This window comes from Cyphomyrmex costatus, unplaced genomic scaffold (assembly GCF_001594065.2).
Source record: "Cyphomyrmex costatus isolate MS0001 unplaced genomic scaffold, Ccosl1.0 scaffold192, whole genome shotgun sequence".
Taxonomy (NCBI): domain Eukaryota; kingdom Metazoa; phylum Arthropoda; class Insecta; order Hymenoptera; family Formicidae; genus Cyphomyrmex; species Cyphomyrmex costatus.
Genome location: NW_017275954.1, coordinates 526,731 through 551,526, shown reverse-complemented (window position 1 = coordinate 551,526; position 24,796 = coordinate 526,731). Strand labels below are relative to the sequence as shown.

Here is a 24,796-nt window from a genome sequence, read left to right as displayed (position 1 = left end):
TATCGATCTTCCTTGATATTTAAGTAACAAAAACAAAACTCATAATCTGCTGTCAACTCACGTAAATGAATCCTATATCATTTTTGTGGCATTTCTTTGCCCAGCGTCTGATATAACAGATTCTGCACGAAAATAATAAAATTTGTCACCAGACGTTTTGCAAAATTTATTCGAGCAAACTTGGCTAAAATGGGAAAGTTTGAGCCGCCTGCGAGATGCATTCATACCGTTAAAATATTCGTGATTTAAGAATGTGACAGTTTGATAATCGCGATGTCTATTGAATGATGTATAAAAAAGAAAAACGATTAAGAAAGAATATAATAGAGATTCGAGACAGCGTTGAATCTCTCTTTCTTGTCCAACAGTCGCAATTAATCCTCGCAATGTGCGCGGCGTTCGTTCGGTCTAGTTACTTTTCTCATCCGCGACACGACAAGTACGCGACTGCATATGCGGACTGAAGTACGCACGCGTCCCTGTTCCGGACAACTTCACGCGATACAAGCGAGCGGTCGTCGTTCTAGGTTGCGGTGCACGCGCGTCTCGGCCGAATTCGGCTGTGGCTCGCTCGCGACTTTCGTGTCGTGCGGTGCGAAGGTGGTGGTGGTGGGCAGTACGTATCCGCGAGATAGACTTCCCGAGCGACCGGTCGGCCTCGATCTCAGATGATTCGCCGGAGGTAGTGGTGGTGTGCGCGAGCACCCACTGTCAGCAAGGGTTAAGCGCAAAGTTTGCGGGAGGGTTGACCGAACCTTCGGTGATCCCGTGTGTGTGTGTGTGTGTGTGTGTGGGGTGTGTGAGAGAAGAGGAGAAGAAGTGTCGAAAGGAAAGAGATAGAGCGTGTATGCGTGTGTAAAAGTGCACCGACGACGTGAACTTGCCCCTCTCGTGGAGCGGAAGCGATTCTCCTGGAGGTGGCTCCGAGGATCTCGCTGGCAAATTTGGTGACAGGATATATTCTCGCGGTGGCGCACCGCCGTCGACGTCGTCGTTGTCTGTCATCGTCCGCGGGGACAGCGCGGAGGCGTTTTCATGGCGCGAGGCGACGCGACGGGGATCGTGCGCGCCTCACCGGAATACCAGACGACGACAACCGCACGAGCGACGTGAGAGGGTCGCGCGCTAGGGTGCACGGCGACCCCGGGGGCTCTCGTCGCCGCACACAGGAGCATCGGCCGAGGGAATAACACAACGGTGGCAGCGGCGGCGGCGCGTACCCCACACACGCAGCCGAGTGCGTCACCGCCCATATGTGATGTGTCCCGCGCGCGTGCGAGCGAATGAGTAATCATGTATTGTCAGGACAAGGGCTCGACCGCCTCCAAGAGCAAAGAGGGTAAGTCGGAACACGGGGACGCGGTCCTTTCCAGATTTATATCGCGGCGACGTCCCACGTTTCTCTTCTTTCTTATCGCGGTTCTTTCTTATTTGCCTTCGCACGGTCTTTTTGCGTGTGTGAACGAGGTGAGAAAGATAGATAGAGAGGGAGCGTACGTGTGTGTGTGTGTGTGTGTGTGTGTGTGACAGAAAGAGAGAGAAGACATGAATGAGAGAGAGGTAAAGGGAGTTCCGTTCCAGGATTATGGAGAAGGGAGAGAAGGACCAAGTAGCAACAGCGGTGAGTGCGTTGGAGAGGAGCAAAGAGATAGAAAAAGGGAGAGGGAAAATGAAAATAATAATTCTCTCTCTCTCTCTCTCTGTCTTCGCGCCCCCCCTCCCTTGTATGTGTACGGTATATCGCTTCACCGATGGTAGAAGAGGAACAACAGAGTTCTCCAATTGCAACTCAAGCGAGAAAGAAGCTGAACAATTTTTTCTTTTTTCTGCTTCGCCCGGCTTGATATTCGCGTTGGGAAGTAAACGCGCGCGCTTATCAATTTCAGGATTGAGATCGACACGTATCTCTCTGTATCTTTTTCGAGTTGAACGACGAGTAATACAATGCAACCTTTTGTGTGGCGCGAAGAGAGAGGGAGAGCCGAGACACGTTTTATCTGACACTTGAACATCTTGATCAGAGAGATTCGTTCGGTTATTCGACGTGTGAAACTAATGTATATTAGTTCGTTGAACCCCCCTGTGCTGCAACTGCGGCGATGGCATACCTGTACGCAGAACGTGTGGTCTCGTTACTCGTGTGTGCGTGTGTGTACGTGTGACTGAATGGCGTGTCGTGTGCCGTATACATACGGCAATCTTAAAAGTTTTTGCCGTGTTGGTAAGTGCCCCGTGAGAGTTTGCTTTGTTATGTGGGTTGCTCCAAGAAGAAAAAAATGATAGCTGACTGCTTCAGGCGAATTGATACACATACACTTGAGAAGTGCACACTTAAGAACATGTACTTTCACCTTTAATTGCAGTAAAAATCCATTATCTTCTACGAGTGGATGAGTCATCTATACGTTCTGAGAAGTTGAATTAAATTACTTTGAGTTACGGGACAAAACTGCGTTTAAATTACTCCGTTCGTTGAATGTGTCATTGTGCTTTGACACTTGTAACAAGAAAGAATTTTGCTTTATCTGTATATTGTAATGGTGTGTATTCTACAAAAAAAAAATTGGCAAAATTGTTAACGTTTGTATGACGCAATCATATTCATTTTTTTTATCATGATTGTTTCTTATCATATTGCAATTTCCTGTGATATTAAGTTCCTCGCATTGTCATTTGAGAAAAATGTGATGCATACCTCTATCATCATTAAGGAGCACTGGCATAACACAGCGTATGATGTCATCATAAATGTAATGATCTGTTATATCTAAATTACTCTGATGTTCTTGGCCTTCTGTTATGATGTCATGCTATCTCAACTTACATTCGGTGCATTAAATTGTGTGCTTAAACATTATGTTTGTTACATGCAGGGCCTGTGACAATGCGGGAAAAGAAAGGTGGTGCTCTCAGTAGAGTGCAAAAATTAAAAAAACGCCTTAGTCACAGCTTTGGACGGCTTTGTAAGTATTTCTCATACAGGTAATTATAATACTTTTACACTAATAAAATATATTAGTAGTCACAAAGATTTAAATATTAAACTTTATCTTAATGTTTTTCAATATTAATAAATTTATAATTAATGTGAGGCAAATAATAATTTTTGTAATTATACGGCATGATGTTTTATTATTGATTATTATTGATATTGCAAATATTATAATATTAAAAATTTCAAGATTGAATAAAATAGTTTGATCTAGTTAAATGATGAATCGTTAATTAGACATAATTATAAATATTATACATTTAAATATTATTTATTTGATATTATTACAGCTATATCAAAAGAAGAGGCTGATGATGTAGCAACGAGAGGTCAATTGCCATATAATGGTTATTCTGAGGAGTTCCTAGACCGTTTGGAGCCAAATGGCAATATACCTGCAGACAAAGATCGTCGTTATGGTGAGCTTTATCCCAAAAACATAAATATATATTATTGGTTTTATAATATTTTTTATAAATGTAGTTTGATGTTGGTCTAGATGTAATACATTTATATATTTTTTTTAAGAGAGACGAAAACAGAAAATTTAATTTATACTTTTTATTGTAAAGTATAAATTTACTTTATGTACACATTTTATAAAGTTATGTGTTAATACATTTTTATTTATAAGAATGCACTCATTCACACATACTCTTTTTTTTTACTACTTAAAGTACTAAAACATTTGTTAATGATCAAATACGTATTGGTATTTTTCTGCGTAGTATGCATAGTTGAAATTATGCATATGTAGGAATAGTTATCCCGCGATTGTTTAATTAAATGAATAAATAAATATATCCAAAATTTTATAAAAATCTGTGATTTTATGTAGTTTTATTGCTGTTATTTTAAGAATGTTTTCGGAAATTGGACTGTCATAGAATGGACAGGTGTGGGCGACCATGAGAGAGTGCATCGACAGCTTTCGGTTTCTAGCGATTCGAAGCTTCTCGATGAAGATATACGAGAGGAAGCTAGGGTAATTCTGCGGCCCCGACGTCCACCGCGGCCCAAATCTGAAGTTTTCCTTGGTCCAGAACCTAGAAGAACTAAAAGATTCTCCGCTTTTGGGGTAATATATTATATTACGTATATATACTCATTTGTATTTATTAATTTTCTAGCAAAATACTATAGTACACTAATCTCAATTTGTCTCGGCAGGGAGACTCACCATTCGGTAAATCCGAAGCTTACATAAAACTGGAGCAGTTGGGCGAGGGATCATATGCCACAGTGTTCAAAGGCTACAGCCATCTCACTAATCAAGTGGTGGCTCTTAAAGAAATTAGACTGCAAGAGGAAGAAGGAGCTCCGTTTACTGCCATTCGCGAGGCAAGTCTCCTCAAAGAGTTAAAACATAGCAATATCGTGACTTTACACGATATCATTCATACTCGTGAGACGCTCACCTTTGTGTTTGAATACGTTCATACCGATCTATCGCAATATATGGAGAGGTATTTCGGAAACGGAGGATTGGATCCACGTAACGTTAAATTGTTTCTTTTTCAATTGTTGAGAGGACTGGCATATTGTCACCGCAGGTAATTAAAAGTTTATAGTACGTAATATCGATGTCTTTATCTTAATACGCGTTGATTAATTTGTATTACTGCATACTTTAGGAGGGTTCTGCACAGAGATGTTAAGCCACAGAATTTATTAATCAGCGAAATAGGAGAACTTAAATTGGCAGACTTTGGGCTAGCAAGGGCCAAATCCGTGCCATCGCATACATACTCACACGAAGTCGTGACCTTATGGTACAGACCGCCCGATGTTCTTTTAGGTTCCACAGAATATTCCACCTCGCTCGACATGTGGGGAGTAGGTTGCATATTTGTGGAAATGTTAACCGGCGAACCGACATTCCCAGGTGTACGCTGTACGTACGACCAACTCGATAAGATATTTAAAGTGCTGGGCACACCTACCGAGGAGACTTGGCCAGGTGTCACGCATCTACCCGGGTATAAAGCGCATAGACTGATATTTTATCCGCCGCGGAAACTGGGACTCTCGTTTCCTCGGCTTTACGATATCGCCGAGGGCGATAGTATGGCGTCGTCGCTCCTGCAGCTGAATCCCGATCAACGGATAGGTGCGGAAGAAGCGTTACATCATCCATATTTTGCCTCTCTTCCTAGGAAATTATATGAATTACCTGATGGTAAGATTTTCGTAAAATTCCGCACAATACGTTGTCGTGAAATATGTACGTCTCATGTGATCAATCTATTGATTCTGTTACAGAAGTGTCGATATTCAGCGTTGAAGGTTGTCACTTGTATACAAACTCGAGGCACGGGTGCGCGGATTCGCGTCACACGACTCTTAAGACTTGAGGTTAAAGCAAACGTTAAATGAGTAAATTATAAGTAAATTCGCAATTTACACGTTGAGTGAAATATTCATTCTCATGAGATTCATATGTGTGTGGATACACACACATGTATACACACATACACACACATACATACACACACACACACATACATACATACACACACACACACACACACACACACACACAGACATAACAGATACACAGGCGCACATGCACTATTCCCAGATGCGTTGTTCGCTCTCTCTCAGGGCTGCTCCATGATTTCCGCCACTATTCTTTTCACACAAATGCAATAATAATATTCTTTTCTCCTTCTTTTTTAAGAATATACGTATCGAGTAAATTAATTATTAACGAAGATAAATCGTAATTCTGGTCAAGGAAACAAGAAAGTAAAGCTTATGGCTACAAGTTAAAAAAAAAAAAGATTATAAGAATTTGCGCACGCTCGATTTAGGAAGCAAAAGCACGCACGACCCATCCTCGCACTTCGTCCAAATACTAGATTTAGATCGATACCAATCAAAAAGAAAGATACCATACCGCCGCCCTGCGTCTCCCCGATCCCAACCCAAGCCAAGTAGGGCGGACGGTCGCTGGTTAGCAAAACTATTTACGAAATAATTACTACTTACCTTAGAAAAATTATGGAAGACCTGTAGCACTTTATATAAATGAATTTTATTGCTGTTTCAAATACGATGTTGGTCGCTAGGCAGTTGAGAATATTGATAGATAAGATAGGGAACCGTTGTTCGAATTAAATTTATTGTTAGCCGTGATGATAGCGTGTAAGGTATAGAAGTTTAGGGGGGAGGGGTATTATAAAAAAACAACGTGTCAGTATTAGTCAAGTGCCATAGTAGCCAACATCGCGAGATACAGTGAGAGAAACTAATTGAACGCTCATCGTTAATAATACCCGATTGTAGTGATTTAGACGTAAGTGATTAGCATTAGGTCGTATTTAATATCACAATCGAAGTTTATCGACAATGTTGCAACGTAGCGTAAATGATAGTAAATCGAGACAGAAAGAAAGAGTGAATGAGAAAAAAAAAAGAGAAATGAAGTAGTGATTTTAGACTTGTCGAAATTTCATTTGTTCAATTTCCTTTTAATTATTATTGACATTAGCCAAATATGGTGCTCGAGCTGTAAACTGTGACATGTACAATCGACCTCGTACTCGTGATATAATTATTTAACGAGTATCCGTTCGATTTTTTAAAAATTACCGGATATAAAATAGCGTTGGCAATAGTAGAAATAGGAAAATATAAAGAAGAAGAAAAAACGGCGTTACAGTTCTTCCAAATTTTGTCTAAGCTACAATTGACGATTTTTGCGGTAAATATTACTCCTTTTCGTAGGTTACATTTATACCGATTTTTCAGCACACTTATTAAAAAAAGAAAAATATATCAACGAGGTGAAAGTAAAAGAAGGGAGAGGGAGTTTCGAAAAGATTTGAAAGATGCTATTATTATTACTACCGATTATTGCGTTTATTTCGGTAGATTGTATATAGAATTACCAGATTCGTATTATCGATGATGCTGAAACAGCTAAATCGAGATAATAAATGTGACTTCGTAAGAAATTCAAATGTATGGTAATCTGGACCCTGTTCATCCTTAACCCGGCAGTGGTACCACAGGGCTACGCAAAAAAGCCTGCAAAAAAAGAATTTGCATCTCAATGCGAAAATTACATTTCGGTACGAGTTATGATCACTTTACGGAAGTGCATATTTAAACTACTCTTTGAACTGAAACGCCAAATACTGTTAAAACAAAGTTATACTTATTCATCTATTACAAAAAATACACTTATAAAGATTTATTTTTACATTTATGAAAAAAATATATCAGTAAGTCATAATAAATCCTGTAACGAAAATGCGTATTGAACATTGAAAATGTTGCATCTTATTTTTGCAACTCGCGTGATAGAATATGTGCAAGAAAAAATTTTTTTCATGGTATATTTGAATAAAAATTTTATTTTTTTATCTAATTTCTTTTATCAGAAATGTTTTCTTTATTGTAAACAGATTGCACAGTCCCAATAAATTCCTTCATTATCTTGGCATTACTACTGTTATCATTCGGAATATCATCTTTTATTGAAGTTAAATATACGTAATGTAAAATTAAGTTTTAGAAGTTTACGTTATGATTCTTTATTTCTTATTCTGCCATCTTAGTGAAAAGCAAGCATTTGTAGAATGAATTAAGTAGGTAGATATTGTAATCATAAGTATAATTTTTTATGTTCACGGAATTCCGAGATATATTCCGGTGAATTGTTTTTTAGGAAGCGATGCTAATACTTTTTTACTCTAATGTGAAATTTGTAACAAACTTATCCCATCCTATGGATGGTAACTTCGAATTTTGTTTCTAGAAAGAAATATTCGAACATTTCATGTATATATTTACGTGTAAACACCAACTCGTTTACATCGATCTCAATAAATATAAAAAGAACACAGAAAGGAAAAAATTGAAGTGTCGCAACTCTTTTTTATATATAAAATATTTTTTTCTTATTCATATTTTGTACATCTCAAAAGTACATTTAAATATTTTTAACTGAATTTTTTATTCTCTTAGTTTAACTATATTTATTTGATTTTTTTATTTATTAAATATTAAAATTACACATAATACTCCAAAAATAGTTACATTACAAGTTCAAAACTAGATTGACTTTTAAAAATAACAAATACTAAAGCGAAAATTACAAATGCAAAAATCGATTTTGTATAAGTTTTGTTATATTTATTTTTATGTACATAATATTTATGTCTTTTATGTGCACGTATAAGGTATATGTGCTTTTTATATTCTAATATAGTTATTTTGAAATGAAGTTTGTTTTTAATTCTATATACTCTTGGGGGTGTATTTATTAAATTTTTCAAAAGTTACTTATTTAATTTTTAATTAATATTTTGAATAATAAATAATTTTGTCAAACATTGACGCAATCTTCTACAAAACAAACAATTTATATATATAAAATATATATATATATATATATATACACATACCTAAAAACTTTATCATGTTAATTGTAGACAAATTTACCACTGCCGAGTTAAAAACGCCTACCATACATAACGCGTTCCGTTTAATTTTCTAAAAATAAAAGTTTTTGTAGCCTTATTATGTACTTACGTTGTTTAAGCATCCGATTTTGTATCTCTTCCGGTTTTCAATTGTATATTTTATTTGTAAATTTTTTATATAAGAGAAATCGCGAATATTATCGAAACCGCTACGGAATTGCGTATCGGAAAAATAAAAAAAAAAGAAGACATTGTTTTTACGCATAGATTTTACGTTCGAAAGTGGACATTCTTGGACACCTCGCGTCGTTATGAATATGTGATATTACATATATCTGACGATTAGACCGATTGATAATGAGATCGATTCCGATTTTATTCGGAAGCAAGTTGAACGTATTGTGCCTGTGCTACAAATATTTGAAATAATAAAGATACAACTCTCGCTATATATATATATTATATATATTGCTTCCTATTTTTACATTTATTTTCGAAACGCATGGCATAATGTTTTTGATAATTTACCTTGACAATATTACAAATATATTAATTTTAAGAACTTTGTATACAAAACTGTTTCAGGTTTACATAGGACAATTACAAATTTGGAAATAATTTGTATTTGCAAAATAGAATGTTGAAAGTCGAAATAGCCATCTGTCAAAAGATATTTTAAGAAAAGTATCTGTTACAAATATATAATCAACAGAATGTCACCAGAATACAATATAGAATCTGCTAACAGAATATGATGGCAGATTATATCAGCAAACATCAAATGAAATCTACGGAATATACTCCATTAATTTAATTATGGCAGATTCTTCTTAATTTCTACTGGTAATCTGCTGTCAGATTACAATGATAAAACACGAGCTCAATACTGAATAAAGACAGAGGATTAAATTACATTAAAAATAAAGTATATATTAGAATAATGCATAGTATTAATTAAAGTAAACAAGAAGAAAAGAGTTATGGATGAAAATATAATAGTATTATTGCTGTTAGCTGTATTAATACAACTAATAGTATTAATGTACAGCACTGGAACAAAGGTAGAACAAGAATCTTTGAGTTATTTTATTTGAAATTATAGTTGAAGTTCAATTATTTATTTTTTTCCCTTTCAATTCATCTATCTTTCTTTTAAATGTAAATTATTGAAATTCTCATAATTGCCGCGTGTATGTATAATTATGTATTAAGAAATTAAAAAAGAATTTCTATAATTTTGGGGCCACAGTGACACCCTTTTTACCCACGCTAGGTACTTCACTGATGCGCCGTTCACCGCGCACGCGCAGAAAATCCAATTCTCACGACGCTGCGTGATTGGTCGATCAGCAGAACGCAGACTTCACGGAGTTTTACGAACGCAGGACAGCGTCTTCGTCTGCCTCATTTATCGGCAGCGTGGAAAAGAGAAAATCAGTTTAGCCATGGGCGCTACAGTGCGTCGTGAGTTCTTGTCGTGTGCCTTGTCTGTACCTGCCAACGATGCGCTCTGTGCATACGCGTGATCGCGCGACGGATCATGTCCAGGAGCGTTCTTCACGCGCCTTGTTCAATTAGGGTCACTTGATAAATCGAACGATCGGTGGCGAACGCGAAGGCAAAGACGGCGGAAAGGCCACGACAAATTTTCCTCTCGAAAAGGTAAGTGCGGCAAGCGTACCTTCTTTTCTCTTCACCGCCCTTACGGTTTTTTTATTTTTTTTTTTTGGTTTCCTCGCTGACTCGAGACGCCGACGATGACATCATCTCGATCCTGGATAATAAATTTCCGTGGAGTGTCAATTGATGGATCCTGGGAGTAAATCTGAATATCGGTGTTACTTTTTCCCTAGGGCGGAAATGTGAAAAGCAAAAATGTTTTGCGTGTGCATGTGTGGTAATACATGTAACGTATTCACGTATATGTACGTGTAAAAAATTTTTACTTTTCACGCTTTCCGTTCTAGAGAAAAAGTTACATGATCGGTACCCTGGAGATAATCGGAGATCATTGATATTATCGACCACTTTTCGTTCAGTAAAAACATGTATGTGGGTGTGTACGTGTATAACTTATAGTTTATACTGTACGTATATATAGGATACATTTGGCTATATGTATCCTGCGAAACGCCCGAAGGATTGTAAATTAATTACGCATTACAGACCAAATGTCCGGCTATTCATATCGGGACACTGAAACGGTCAGCGTTCTTCTATTATCTTCGAGCTCGTTTTTAGTCGAGAAAATTTTTACTCAGAACCGGCTATTTCTTTCGCTGCAAAATAGGCCTTTTTTTTTTTTTTTAGTTGAACCTCTTTGTTCACAGTTCATCTTTCCCTCTTTTCTCTTCGCGTGGACTTTCTGATGTTCAGTTAAAAAAATCTAATCGGTACCCTCAAAGATTCCTTGGATTTGCGACCCATGATTATGCTTTTTCTTTTTAACCGAACCTCTTACACAGTTAATCTTTTCTTCTTTTCTGTCAGAAAAAAGATGAACCGTGAAAATTGTTCAAAGGACAGATCTAATGTAATCCTATTATAACATAAAAGGTATCTTGATTTGCAACGCATGATTAGAACTGACAGTCAATTGTGTATCTTGAAACGAGATGAAAATTACAAAAGTGAGCAAATTTAGGAGAATATCTGGAAGATACGGTAGTGTCTCAGCTTCACAATTTCATTCGTCACAGCATCTAATAAATTTGTTCACTTTTGTAATTTTTATCTGGTCTCAAGATATATACAATCGACTTCCTGTTGTTTCCAGTTAAAGTTCTTGCACGGTTTACTTTTCTTTTCTCTCTTGAATAGAAAAAAAAGGTAAACTACAGTTGTACAAGTTCAATTAAAGTTTCAACTAATGAGACAAGTCTATTCTCTTCCGCGCGATGAATCATGTAGCTTTCTTGCCGTTCCGCTTGTGATTCATATTTGTTTCCTTTTTTCCTTCCCCCCTATTATCAGATTCATAGCAAATGGATATAAGGAGATTGCTTTAGTCTGCTGTAAAAGTCTGCTGACTTTCGGAGCGTACATCACGTACATGTGTATTGCGCGCGATTTCTCGTCGTCCTCGTCCTCGATCATAAGAGCGTCAGATAAGAGAGTTCCTTCCTGTATCGAGGACGTTTTTCGCGCTCCGATAATCGTCTGAAATTCGCATGATAAACAAAGACCGCGGAGGAAAAAGTGAATTGAAATTCATTGATTTCTCACACCGTGATAAGTTTTTCATCAACTTTCAATATCTCTCGAGTACCGGGGGAGGACAAATTTCTCCCGTCATCCGACGTTTCTCGTATTTACTTTCTCGTCTGTGTCAGTTAATTTGTATTGTACTTGACATTATGTTGATTGTGACCAGAAAGATACTTTCGAATAATATGTATTAATACTTTGGCGTTGTAATAAATTGTTCAATTTGTTACGATGTTCTTCACACTTGCGTATCTATAGATTCAGACGGTTATAAAAATAAGTGTGTATTATTAGAAGCTTCTTGCGGAGAATATTTTTAGGCAATGCACACATGATATATTCTGCTAACGTTTATTTTTTTTATGTTTTCAGGTGTACACAGATATCATGGGTCGTTATACAGGAAAGAAATGTCGTCTTTTGACAATGTTATGGCTGACAGCTTTATTTTTTTTAGTCGAAATCGTAGTTGGTTACGTCACCAATTCGATGGCTTTAATAGCAGATAGTTTTCATATGTTGTCAGACGTAGCCGCTTTAGTGGTAGCGTTTCTTTCTGTGAAGGTAAGTTCTACAGTTTATTTTGAATTTTAGATCTGTTTCTTTTAGCAGGGTTGCCACAAGTCAGGGAAATCAGGGAAATGTCAGGGCATTTGAAAAATGCGTCAGTAAATCAGGGAAAGTCAGGGATTTCAGCGCACTTTTCGGGAAAAATAACATAGCTGTAAAGAAATTTATTTATATCACGACGCCACAATCGATAAAATCATTTCGCTTTGTTCTTCAAGCCAACTCGGTTGCTAAAAAAAGATCTTTGTTTACAAAAATTTCAAAATTGAAGACTAAGAAGGCAAAACTTATGTCACTTATGAACAAGTGAGTAAAATAAATATTATTCTATAATTTTATGATTTTTCTTTCAAATATGTTAACTTTTATAAGCAGATTGAGATTTTAATAAACAGATCATAATTTTGATAAAAAAGAAACTGTATTCATTGATTTATGTTCCTTATATTTTAAGTATAGTAGTAAAAAGAAAGAGAGGAAGAGGAAAAGAATCATGTTCATACATGAAAGGAAAAGACAAAAAGTACTATTAATTTAACGATAAAATGTAGTATCAGCAACATTAATAGTATTATTTATTAATAGTATTATATTATAACATTAATTTAATTACACTGTTATGTTAAATTACTCGATCAACAAAATATTTAACAATTTTCAAATCAGGATGAAAATACAAAAAATATTTCAAAATATTTATTATTGAAAGTCAGGGAAAATTACAAAATTTTGTCAGTAAAATCAGGAAAATGTCAGGAAATTTTAGGATGAAAAATTTGTGGCAACCCTGTTTAGCTCAACCTCCCCTTGCCCGGTTTATGTTCTTTTCTTTTCCTCTCCACAAACGTGTTTGTATTTCCATTCTGTTTGTTTCTCAGGTATTATATTATCTTTGTTTACCATTTAGTGAACAACAAACATAAAATGATCCTTGGGTGGCACTTGTGAGTGAGAATGTAAACTTAGCCCAATGTAAAAAGAGAAAAGATGCAAGAAGCTAAAGAACAGATCTCTTATTGGAAAATTCTATTCTTAATATTTTGTCGTATTTAATATTGTTACTTACAAACAATTTTTGATGTTGTAGATGTCACCGAAGAAATGGTCCAAAAACACATTCGGCTGGGCCAGAGCTGAAGTATTGGGAGCTTTAGTGAACGCTGTATTCTTGGTCGCTTTATGTTTTAGTATTACTGTGGAAGCATGTAAAAGATTTATTGAGGTAGAAGAGATACATGAAGCTAAACTGTTGGTCGGAGTTGGGGCACTTGGTCTGTTGGTGAATGTGATAGGTTTATGTTTATTCCATGGTGAGTATCGCACAACTCAATGTGTATCATGCAACTCAAGTTTTATTTATTTTGATAAAATTTAAACTTTTTGAGAAGTATATAAATATTATATTTATTTTTATATATTGACATTTGTCCTCGTTTTAAAGGGTCTCTAAAATTGTCCTATTATTATGTGTAAAATCATAAAGACTGCTTATATTAGATATATTTGTATATTAATACAGAAGAATATACTTATACAGAAATTTATATTTCCATTTTTACTTTCTCTTTCTGTTAGATAATATTTGTAAAGCACTTTATTTATATTTCATATCTTAATTATCATCTTTCGTATCTAACCATATGATATCTTAATTATGATTATGGATAACAATATTGTATATTCAAATTGCTGTTTGTCTATAAGATTCTTTGTTCAATACTGTCGTGATATTATCTTATTATTAGTGCTCGAAAGATTTTATCTTGAGTTAAGATAAAGAAATTGATTATGAATTGTTAGCAAATGTATTAACGCAGCAAGATTTAAGATACAAAGCTTTTGCAAATATAAAACAGAAATAAAATTCTTGTAAAATTGCTGGATTTATATCTCGAGATACAGATTGTAAAGAGAGAAAAGTTTAAGTATTATATACAATATAAATGTTAAAAGTTTGTTAAAGAAGAAAAGCAATAATATTTGCTTCGTCATCTTATTGATGTTGAACTGTAACCGAGTGTTTGAAAAATATTCAATTTTGAAAAATGAATGTTGATGATAAAAAGAAAAGTTTATTATTTAACATATTTCATGACACATTTGAAAAATAGTTAATATTTCTTAATCTTAATTAATCGATGGATTAATTTAATTGGTCTTAATTTTTACGTCTTATATCTTATATAATAAGATAAAAGTAATCTATTTTATATCGATAGATATTTATAAGTGCAATTATTGTAGAACATGGAAGTGCTCATGGTCACTCGCATGGTATATCTCGAAGTCATAATAGACTAAGCACTTTGGTAGGCACAGACGATAACGAAAATGACGAAGCTTATAGACCTTCGACACCCCAAGTAAAACGAGCGCATGGCCATTCACACGATGCAAGTCAGATGAATATGCGAGGGGTATTTCTTCATGTACTTTCCGATGCGTTGGGGTCTGTCATTGTAATTGTGTCTGCTCTAATTGTGTGGTTAACGAAGTGGAAGTATAGGTAATTATATATTGTATATTACTATACATTCTATATAGATACTGAAGAATTTTGAATATATAATTAAACTTTTTTTTTTTACATAGATTCTACATTGATCCTGCACTGTCGCTTTTATTAGTCATTCTTATTCTACGTTCGGTGTGGCCGTTACTTCAAGAATCAGCTTTAATTTTATTGCAAACTGTGCCAACACATATTCAGGTAATATTTGTTAGCTTGTATAATGCAGTATAATGCAGTACATAACACAATTTTAAAGTACATGATATATACATTATCTAATTTGTAAATCTATTTGTATAGGTCGATGCTATACAGCAACGTTTGTTGGAGAACGTAGATGGCGTATTAGCTGTACACGAGTTTCATGTATGGCAATTGGCAGGTGATCGTATTATAGCAAGTGCGCATATAAGATGTAGAAATCTTTCAGAATATATGAAAATTGCCGAACAAGTTAAGGAATTTTTCCATAACGAGGGTATACATTCAACGACTATTCAACCAGAATTTATTGACGTAAGTAGACATATACACACACACACACACACACACACACACACACACACATATATATATATATGTAGGAGAGAATGTCCTAAATTGTACCTTTTTAATTTAAATAAATACAGTTAAGCAGATTTGCATGCTACTTATAACGTAAAGTTCTTATAAGACACCGAACATGTGGTAGCAGTTTGGCAGTACTCTTATCATGTTCATAAAATAGATGCAAATATGTATTTTCGGCTATCATACGAAAATTCTTTTAAAAAAGAAAATCCTTGTAAATTCTTATTTAAAAGATGTTAAAAATTTGAACAATAATTGATTTGAGAGATAAAGAATTAAAAAATTCAGAGTTTTGTGATTATTTTTGCGGTTTATTATAAAATTTGTTCCAATAGTTCAAAAGAACCCGTGTCCAAATCGGACTTCTCTTTGGGTATCCAAATCGGACCTATACAAAAAACATTAAAAAGATGATTAAGGCAGCTAATTCATCGAAGAAAGAAGGTTTATCACAACTTGTTTATAGTACTGATGATCGACCGATCAGATCTGATCTAAAGAACATTAAATCAATAAAATATCATGTGTAATCAGACTTAGATTTGAAGGAATTTTTTATTGATTTTAATTCTAATAATATAAACTGTATTTTTATCTTTGAGTCTTAAATTGCTCGTTTTTACTCAATACTGAAATATATTTTAAAATTCTATCTAAAAGTCCATAAAAATAGAAGAATTATGAGTTCCAAATCGGACCGGAAAATGCATTTTTACATTTTCCATTATAGTTCGACACAGGAGAGATACGTTAAACTGATCTGAAGCAAAAATAAAGGAAATTAAATGATCTTTCGAACGGCACCATTGGTTTTATGATCGGACTTTATTTACGCCTTATAGAAAACAGAAACTGCAAATAGGTCCGATTGAAACCACTTTCCCCTATATAGTAGTATTATAAAAAGTTTATTCAAGTACGTATGCCAAACAAGACAGAATTAGACAGTAAATTTGTACAAAAAAAAAACTAGGTGAAAATGCACGTAATTTGTCATTCCGAGAAATATATTTTTTAATGTTTTTTATCTTCGTTTGTAAGTTATAATAAAAAAAGTCTATCTCTTTGTGAGTCACATGTACATTTAATGCGAAATTAACGATCTTTTGTTCAAAGTTAATGATGCATAAGATGAATGTTCAAACTATCCACGACTCACTCATTGTCAGATAAACGACATTTCAATCACAGCTTATGATTGATCCTAATTTGAATACTATTGTTGTTAAATATTTTTATTAAAATATATTTCTTTCTATTATTCTAGTATCATTCTAATAGCGAAATTAAAGAGACTCCTACGGAAGATTGCGTGTTGGATTGTCCAAAGACTGATAAGCCGTGCAATCACGCGACGTGCTGTGGTCCTTCCAAACAAGTAAGTGACATAAATTTTGTGTCCTTCATCATTCATCATTCGTATATTCTTCGGTTTCTTAGTACGGCATGGAAAGAGATGTAAGTCCTCCATCTGTATACCCTAGTTCAAAGTACGTCGGACGAAGCTTAGATGGAATAAAATCAGAATCAAATATGACTATAGATCGCGATAGTTCATCTACTACATCTGGGAACCTAAATTCTGTACTTCATCCATTTGAAAGTACAGTTATATCTTAGTGAAAGAAAAAAAAGCATTGTGTATGCTTCAACTTTGATTTTAATTGTTTGAAAAGTTAACTAGCTATTTTACATTCAAATTTTAATTATTTATTTAAATCTAAATTCAAAACCAGAACAAGATTGATATCGTCAACAAAATCAAAATTGTAGGTAAACTTTTATTTTTATATTTGTGTTTGTTTAACAAGATAAAAATTTAAAAAAAGAGAATTGTTATACGTATTTATTAATACACAATTATGACAAACATCGCTTGTAAATCGTAAAAATTAATTTTTTCACGTTTTATTTTGTCGATTAGTCTTACTGATAAGATTTGGAAAGATTTATATAGACTACATAAGTTATATAACTAAAAGAATTTATATAACTTATATAATACAGGGTCGTGAGACTCCTTCACCTGGAGAGACGCCGTACATGTGTAGACAGCGTAACAGCTTGGCACGTTCGACCGGCTCTATAGGAGGAACGGAGCAGCAAGAAGTGAATGAGATGGAACGCGGACACTTGTTATCACTGCCCGCTTCGCATCCGACATCGTTTCACTCCGTCCAAGTTCCCCACACTCACGTTAATGCACCAACTGTCTAAGCTCTCATTGCATTATCAAATATATCTACCTCTATAGTAAAATACGCGAGTTGCGTCACGATTTATTGTACAAATGTACAATAAATATATATCTATATAAATTCATTAATGTTACAGTTGATGGCAGTGGTTGAATGACATACTATGACAATTGCTTAGAATTGATAAATTAATACATTCATGAAATCTTACAAATTAAAATTTATTCAATTTTTTTCCTTTCTGAAGTAATTTAGTAAATAAATCTGTCAATTCTTCATCTTTGCCATCAATTTACTTAGAGTAAATAATTAAGATACTTGATAAAAAATTTAAACCCAAAGGTATATTAATATCAAATATATTACGTTATATACGCTCTATATGCTCTAATATAAATAAAAAAATTTTTACTAGAAATTTCTTAGAAAAAATTTCAAAATTATAAGATTTTGCGACTGACGCATAATTTATCGCATAAAATATGTAATCTAAGTTAAGTATTTTTAAAAATCTCATTTGTATATTGATTTGACAGTGCGGTTTTATAAGAATCCCACTTTGCGAAACTCTATTTATATATATATATATATATATATAATTTTTATTGCGTCAATTGTAAAACGTAATTTATAAGATAAAACGCAAATTTATAAGCAAGAGTACCAAATTTCTTCGTTACGTTTATATATTCTTTCCTCCATATAATTCTTAAATATTAAGCTTGTATATTTTTTATGTATTTTTCTTATAGATAAGCAATTATAAAAGAAACGTACAAGATGTGTATTGTTTTTTATTGCATAATATTTATGTACGATATCTGCGATTTTAAGAAATGCTATGATAATTATCTCGAAAGATATTTTATATTAATGTTCATTTATAATTTATTACACACAAATTTGTTTACACGATTTAATTTGACGTAACGAATACATATAATTTTATTGTTTAATTTTTTTGAGATACTGTGTTGTATATTTTCAAGAGTTATGTCAAATTTTGCTGGATCCAACCAAGGGAAGAAATCACATCAGCGTACACACCAGGAACTCCTTGATTTGCGCAGCCTATTCCCCACGACACTATCCCAAAAACGCTATACTGACCGTTACTACTTTGACATACCAACGGTGAACCGCCATCGCCCTTTAAAGAAAATTCATAGTGATATATTGTTAGAATTAATGAATATGTTAAATTATTGAAAATAATTTTATGATCCAGATTGCCATGCAATATTCATTACTTCACAAGAGGTAATATTTTATATTTCTTACAGTGCACGCGTCTTTGCCTCCTATCCCTCCTGCGCACATGAAACTGTCGTCCAGGATAAAGTTGGCACCTAATCTGGTTTGTCGAAGGGCATTTTGACAATTCGCATGACTCACCACAGACACGTCTACTTCTTTTAGAGTAGATTGTTCGTTTCCGTTAAAGGTGTTCTTTCCCCAACCTGTTACCCAACATCTTCAACATAGTGAAAATGAAATATTGTGTAATCGCGGCGTATTCCTTATGAAATTATAATATGTATGGGACATTTAGACAGAGTTTTAATAATAATTTTAAACCAAATATATCGATTATACGTACTTTCTTCCTGCCCCAACTACAGCAGATGGTAGACACACCGTATTAACATTAGGAGCACTTGTAATAGGAGCAGCCGCACCTAGTTTAAGCACTGCTACATCATAGTGGAAGTTTGTCAAATCATAGTAAGGGTGGATGGCAATTTTCGAAATGGGGAGTATTGTTGGATCATAAGGATTTTGTTGAAAACTCCACATACCTAACGCCGCGATAATCTCATCAGGGCTATAACACGTTTTTAATATACATATATGAATAATAAGATCAAAAATTCATATCATATTATAGTGTTTCAAAGATTGATTCCTTTGAAGGTTTATAAAAAAAAAGATTGTTGTAAGGCCCGATTGCACCAATAAAACCGAAAAAGAGGAAAGGATAGAGATTTTAAGCCTCGTTTAAAGCCAAAGTAATGTTGATGTAACCGGGCCTAAGAAGCATATATTCCTCCAAAATTTAATTTTATAATTTAATATTAAATTAAAAAATTTAACTTACTCGTAAGGTGCCACTTTATGAGAGGCGGTAAGAACATGTCTTGCAGTTATAAGCGCTCCTGCTCCGATATAATTAGAGTTTTCATCCAAAATGGCCACCATCCAAGGATATGCACCATAAGCGGCTTGTCCCACTGGATGCGCGCCAGGTGGAACTTTTGAAACACCACAACCAGAATTTGAAGAACCCGTTGTACAGCATGCCACGTATCCAGTAGAGCAAGTTGTTCCCTATAAAAGTATAAAATTGCAATTAATATAATAATATATTGATATACAATGATTGTTAGATAGACTTATGTAAAAATAATAATAATTTACTTTTTTTCGTACAAAATTTATATGTAGAATAGATAATTCTAATTTTTTACAAATATATATAAATATTTCAAATAAGTTATATCAATATAGTATTTTTTTCAATGCAAACTAAAAATATTACCGAATTCACTATTCTGGGGTCAAGACCACCAGTAGTGCCGCTGGGACACCTAGTTCCAGGATAGCAATCACAATCTATAGAAAACAATATAAAATCAGAAAACATTGATATAACTTAAAAACTAAATATGTTATAAAATACGAAATTTGTTTTTCTATTTATAAATCTTTGATACTATTTAAACGACTATAAAATCTTTCAGGTGTATCATTAATATTTTTCGTACAATTAATTTTTTCATTATCCCTATGTAATTTTTTATTATTAGATTTTATAACTTATGGTTAATTTCACATTCTCAAGTTTTTATAGCAACAATATTGCTTATTTGCAAGACCTAACTAAAAATTATCATTTTTTTCAGTTGCTTACAAAAAATTGAAAATATAAAGAAAAAAAGACATACTTTTATTCCTTTACAATCAGTTATTTTACCAAAATTGCATTTTAAAGTCATTACAACATTTTTATTTTAAAACATTCAAGCTCGTTTTTTTTTTAATTTGACTTAAATAGTCCCGTTATGACAAATAAGCGGTATATATTCAATAATGCATACCTTGTGCAAAAACAAACCTATGCAGCAATAGCTGACAGCACGATAGTACAAACAGTAAGACGTTATTCATTTTGAAAGTCTGAGATCAAAGAGAGAATAAATTACACATAGTATACACTCTTGTCAATGAAACTAACTCACGACAAATAAAACACGGGATTCAACTTACGGTATTTATATATACGTAATATATATACACACATAAATGCAGCGCGTTGCGAGAAGCGGTACAACATTTCCGTTTTTCATAACTTCAGGGGAACATATTATCTTGTGCATCCAGCCGGGGACGAGATATAATACCTGACCTTTCATGGCGTGCTAGAAACGACACTAAGGGGCTTTCCAGAACTATCACTGTAAAATATCTGATACTGCGTGAAAAAAATATACGAGCAAATTGTTTCCGATTATAATTACGTGTAATAATCCAAATCACGTGCGCACTAGTAACTCAGCGCTCAGCAGTATTTCCAGAGGATTGAAACAGCCGCGCATCCATTTGACGCGGAGAGAAGGCCATCCTCATTTCATTGACAATTAAACAATGAAGGTCAATAAATAAGAGTTACTGGTGCGAGCAGATCAAGAATCACGCATCGTTGATCTCATTCAATATTATGTATTAAAATACATTGTCATAAGAAAACATTGTTCCACAAACGGTGATATAACAATTTGTCCTATTTGATACTTACGATAAAAAGGCTGTTACATGAATGATGGATGTTACAACATAGAATCATTATAAGTGAGTCACAAAAAACTGATACAGTCTTAAAGAGAAAACATTAAAATTTATTAAGTTAAAAATTTATTAAATTATTTAGTTTTAAAAAATTCAGCTTGATAAAAATAAAAATATACATTAATATATAAAATATACATTAAAGTCATTTATCTGTCATATGATAAAATTATTTAAATTGTGTAAAATTGTAACAGAAATCAAGAAAATTCGTCAAAATCTCGAGGAGTGAATAGATACTTGAAGAATATAGTTGTCCTCTTTTTTGTTTCACGCTTACGTGCTAGAGTTAATTAGAACGCTAATAAATTAATTAGAGCGAATTAATGGAAAGAAAAAATGACTTTTTTATATGACCTTCATATAATTTATTTTTGTAAATTAATGAAATAAAATATACACTGAACGATTACAAACACCATTGCTTGAATTTTCATCCCAAAACAATATATAATAATAGATAAAAGTACAAAAATAACATAAGTCCTTCTCGATAATCTTCCAATTAGTAATAAATTGGAAGATAGGCTTAGATTATGCTGTTTTCATATTTATGAAGAATTTAACTTACACATTTGTAGCGAGCTGATATCAGCAAGTTAGCGCGACCACATGTAAAAATATGTACTCTGCATATAAGGTAAATTCTTTTTAACGGCACTTGTCAAATACTTGGCAAGAGGCACGGAGTTAGATATTGTATCGAGCAGTGCGTCTATTTTATTACGGCTATACTTGTCGTAAAACGGTGATCTCAAAATATACAACAGTAAACTCAATCTTCGACGTACGAGTTCTTCTTCCTCATCCTTACTTAATAATGCTTTTCGGGCACAACGAGCGAAGACATTTAAACTGCACAAACAATAACAATTCGATTATGTCAAATATCACAATTTATTAATTATCTATAGTAGTTCAATGTGCTGTGTACCTGGCTATATCGATAATAAGTGATAATATCCACGGTGGCCAACGGTTTTTGCTATTAAGGTATATACATCCTAGATGAAGCAATGGTTTTGTCACATAAAGACTCTAGAAATTAAATATTTTTGTTGTATTTTTTTTTTACATTAACATATTACGGGCAAAATCCGCATAGTATGTAGTCGCCATTAATGTCGACTGAGTAATATCAGCATTAAACAATTCAATCGTATTGTGCAATGCTAACAGGCCTGAAGGCCTGGGCAATGCTGACATTTGTACAGTAATTTCATACACTACGTACGTTTTGATAAGATTGATAATATCTATATGATAATACTTTGACTTTGATAAATTTCAGTTTAAATTGAGATACTTTTTATAATATTAAAACTTATCATTAATAAGACACACATGACATATTATAATTTTTAACTAACCTCAGCTAATTTAAGATCCCTGTTAGATTCCTGATTTTTAGTTAGATTTTCGTTCTCGTCTGTGACAGAAGGCAAAGCTTTCCATGTTCGTAATTCTATAGGAGTTGAATATTTTACACTTCTAACAACAGTGCCTGATCTTTTCAGCATAAAGCCTTCCTTCAGCTGTACATTGTCAATTTTATTGAATTTTTCTCTGTTAAGAGGTGGTATCGCTGGGCTTTTCGTTATACGTTCCTTATATACATAAATTAATAGCAGTCGCAATATAGACCTAGAAAGAATAGTCAACAATACAAAAAGGAGACTCGATACACATTCAATGAATTCTTTCATCTATATTACACTGGATTAGTACATGTTAAAGGCTGCTTTATATAAAGCATCTAAATGTAATAGTATAATACAAGTAATATTTTGATAATGAAATAACACACTACAGTGAATGATATGTATATGTTAAATGATGTGATAATATCATTAGATATTTAATTTTTAAAATATTTATTTTTACATTTAATTTTATTAATGTTATATATGATAGCTCAATTTTAAGTAAAACATTTGAAATTTGACTAAAGTGAAAAAATAGTTTTAATGCAATCTAGTATCTTTATAGTACAGGAATAAAAAAACAGACCATAAGATCCAATTTCATCAATATAAGATTCTAATTCCTTAAATTAGAAAAAAAGATGAGAAATTAATTGAACCAAAATCAAAGTTAACTTTACATTGGTGGAATCAAGGCTTTATCCATTTCTATCAATATAGATTAACTTTAATTCGGTTTAACGTTGTATCTTTTTCCAGTTTTAAGAATTAGAAAAAAGACAAAGAGAGCAAGTAAAGCAAGATTAAAGTTAATCTGTTAAAAATGAACGTAACTGTAATACAAATAACCGAATTCGCTGCTAATTTATCGGTAAAATAAAAGAGCGCCTAATATTTACTTAAACAATTGTATGACTACGATTATTAGCCATTTTCCCTTTGGCCCCCATAACTTCTTAGCTGAAACCTCGAGCAAGGTCTCAGTGTACTCCACCACGGTCAACCAAATTTTAATCTTCGAGTCGAACTGAGGTATTTTCAAGTTCTGACGTTTGCTGCTATACATAAGCAAATCGTTGCAGAGCACTATCAGATTTGGCATGGAATAAATCAACTCCACGGCCAATGTTGAATTGCGCAATTGTCCTGCAAAGAACATACATTTTAGTATCTTAAACGCGGCGGAACGTAACAATGAAGTTCGACGGCTTGTCTTCTAACCAAAACTGAAATATGATAAACATCTGACAGTAGCCTCGATGTCTGTTAATAATTGCGGATTCGTTACGATCCAATTCTTGTACGACGTCAATAGGTTGTTTAACGTGGAATTAACACACTTCGCCATCTCGTTACGTTTAGATTTTTTTGTAGGGAAAAGTAAAAATGTTTAATTCTGCTTATCTCATTACAAAAAAGTAAATCATTGCGTTGGATATTGGGACTGCCATGTTTGATTCCGAAGATCGAATTCAATTTCGATTTTCTTCACCAATGCGAATCGATCTCTATGTTTGCCTTTAAAGACTATACGAACGTTTATAATTAGAGAAACTAATCAATGAAATATTTAGCGTAAAGAATTACTAAAAGATCAAGAGGAAGAATTAAAGGCATATATAAATTCTCTCTTTATCCAAAGGGAAATTTGAGAGAGAGAGAAAGAGAGCGCAAAGTTCTGAATTCAGAAAGTCAAGCAACACGAACAGACTTACGATTCTTGTAAACAGCACCGAATTGTCCATGTCGCCAATTGGTTAATCTAACTTCCTGATTAGTTAATTTAATATAGAAAAAGACTATAAAATATTTAATTTAAATTACGATTGATTTACAAAAGTTATTATTAAATAAAAATGATTCCTTAAACAATTTCCTTATGAATCATTCCATTATTTATATTTTGTACGAAAATTTTCAAATTCAATTAAAAATGATATTCGACAGCACCATCGAGATAAATCTTAATTAATCAGCTATCGATTAACTTTATAGTATAAAAATAATTAATTAAAATTATCTTTAACTATATTATTTCGTACGAA

General features: G+C 33.5%; 3 protein-coding genes across 8 annotated transcripts; 2 read left to right on the top strand and 1 right to left on the bottom strand.

The window, feature by feature from the left end:
• The first annotated feature begins 612 nt into the window (after positions 1 to 612).
• Eip63E (cyclin dependent kinase Eip63E) lies at positions 613 to 5,881 on the top strand. Of its 4 annotated transcripts, XM_018538169.1 has the most exons (8): positions 613 to 1,621; positions 2,874 to 2,963; positions 3,283 to 3,411; positions 3,880 to 4,070; positions 4,163 to 4,545; positions 4,627 to 5,171; positions 5,255 to 5,347; positions 5,673 to 5,881. In XM_018538169.1, the coding sequence occupies exons 1-7, from the start codon at positions 1,546 to 1,548 to the stop codon at positions 5,344 to 5,346; spliced, it is 1,506 nt and encodes a 501-aa protein (XP_018393671.1). In that variant the 5' UTR covers positions 613 to 1,545; the 3' UTR covers position 5,347; positions 5,673 to 5,881. The 4 variants fall into 4 exon arrangements, with proteins under 4 accessions (XP_018393671.1, XP_018393673.1, XP_018393672.1 ...); XM_018538171.1 differs by having other exon boundaries at positions 613 to 1,339; positions 5,255 to 5,881; XM_018538170.1 differs by lacking the exon at positions 613 to 1,621 and adding an exon at positions 2,149 to 2,221 and having other exon boundaries at positions 5,255 to 5,881.
• A 3,970-nt stretch (positions 5,882 to 9,851) lies between these two features.
• ZnT63C (solute carrier family 30 member 1) lies at positions 9,852 to 17,640 on the top strand. 3 transcript variants are annotated; one of them, XM_018538089.1, is made up of 9 exons: positions 9,852 to 10,086; positions 12,004 to 12,195; positions 13,289 to 13,511; positions 14,446 to 14,707; positions 14,794 to 14,911; positions 15,014 to 15,229; positions 16,551 to 16,661; positions 16,724 to 16,741; positions 17,291 to 17,640. In XM_018538089.1, the coding sequence occupies exons 2-9, from the start codon at positions 12,019 to 12,021 to the stop codon at positions 17,498 to 17,500; spliced, it is 1,335 nt and encodes a 444-aa protein (XP_018393591.1). In that variant the 5' UTR covers positions 9,852 to 10,086; positions 12,004 to 12,018; the 3' UTR covers positions 17,501 to 17,640. The 3 variants fall into 3 exon arrangements, with proteins under 3 accessions (XP_018393591.1, XP_018393592.1, XP_018393593.1); XM_018538090.1 differs by lacking the exon at positions 16,724 to 16,741; XM_018538091.1 differs by lacking the exon at positions 9,852 to 10,086 and having other exon boundaries at positions 12,119 to 12,195; positions 13,109 to 13,511.
• A 711-nt stretch (positions 17,641 to 18,351) lies between these two features.
• Positions 18,352 to 24,265, bottom strand: Pex16 (peroxisomal biogenesis factor 16). The gene is made up of 10 exons (XM_018538145.1): positions 23,973 to 24,265; positions 23,651 to 23,897; positions 22,698 to 22,971; positions 22,262 to 22,365; positions 21,956 to 22,182; positions 20,021 to 20,094; positions 19,580 to 19,809; positions 19,082 to 19,306; positions 18,763 to 18,955; positions 18,352 to 18,631 (listed from the first exon to the last, which is right to left on the bottom strand). The coding sequence occupies exons 1-10, from the start codon at positions 24,097 to 24,099 to the stop codon at positions 18,473 to 18,475; spliced, it is 1,860 nt and encodes a 619-aa protein (XP_018393647.1). The 5' UTR covers positions 24,100 to 24,265; the 3' UTR covers positions 18,352 to 18,472.
• Positions 24,266 to 24,796: the final 531 nt, after the last annotated feature.

What these genes read in the sequence shown, in the direction of transcription:
- Eip63E (XM_018538169.1), top strand. Translation starts at nt 1,546, where the DNA reads ATGAATGAGAGAGAGGTAAAGGGAGTTCCGTTCCAGGATTATGGAGAA. An exon ending in AGGACCAAGTAGCAACAGCG is followed by an intron (nt 1,622 to 2,873) that starts GTGAGTGCGTTG and finishes TGTTACATGCAG; the next exon opens with GGCCTGTGACAATGCGGGAA. An exon ending in ATTATATGAATTACCTGATG is followed by an intron (nt 5,172 to 5,254) that starts GTAAGATTTTCG and finishes ATTCTGTTACAG; the next exon opens with AAGTGTCGATATTCAGCGTT.
- ZnT63C (XM_018538089.1), top strand. Translation starts at nt 12,019, where the DNA reads ATGGGTCGTTATACAGGAAAGAAATGTCGTCTTTTGACAATGTTATGG. An exon ending in CTGTGCCAACACATATTCAG is followed by an intron (nt 14,912 to 15,013) that starts GTAATATTTGTT and finishes CTATTTGTATAG; the next exon opens with GTCGATGCTATACAGCAACG. An exon ending in TTCAACCAGAATTTATTGAC is followed by an intron (nt 15,230 to 16,550) that starts GTAAGTAGACAT and finishes CTATTATTCTAG; the next exon opens with TATCATTCTAATAGCGAAAT.
- Pex16 (XM_018538145.1), bottom strand. Translation starts at nt 24,099, where the DNA reads ATGGCGAAGTGTGTTAATTCCACGTTAAACAACCTATTGACGTCGTAC. An exon ending in ACCCCAGAATAGTGAATTCG is followed by an intron (nt 19,810 to 20,020) that starts GTAATATTTTTA and finishes ATACTTTTATAG; the next exon opens with GGAACAACTTGCTCTACTGG. An exon ending in CATAAAGTGGCACCTTACGA is followed by an intron (nt 19,307 to 19,579) that starts GTAAGTTAAATT and finishes AACGTGTTATAG; the next exon opens with CCCTGATGAGATTATCGCGG.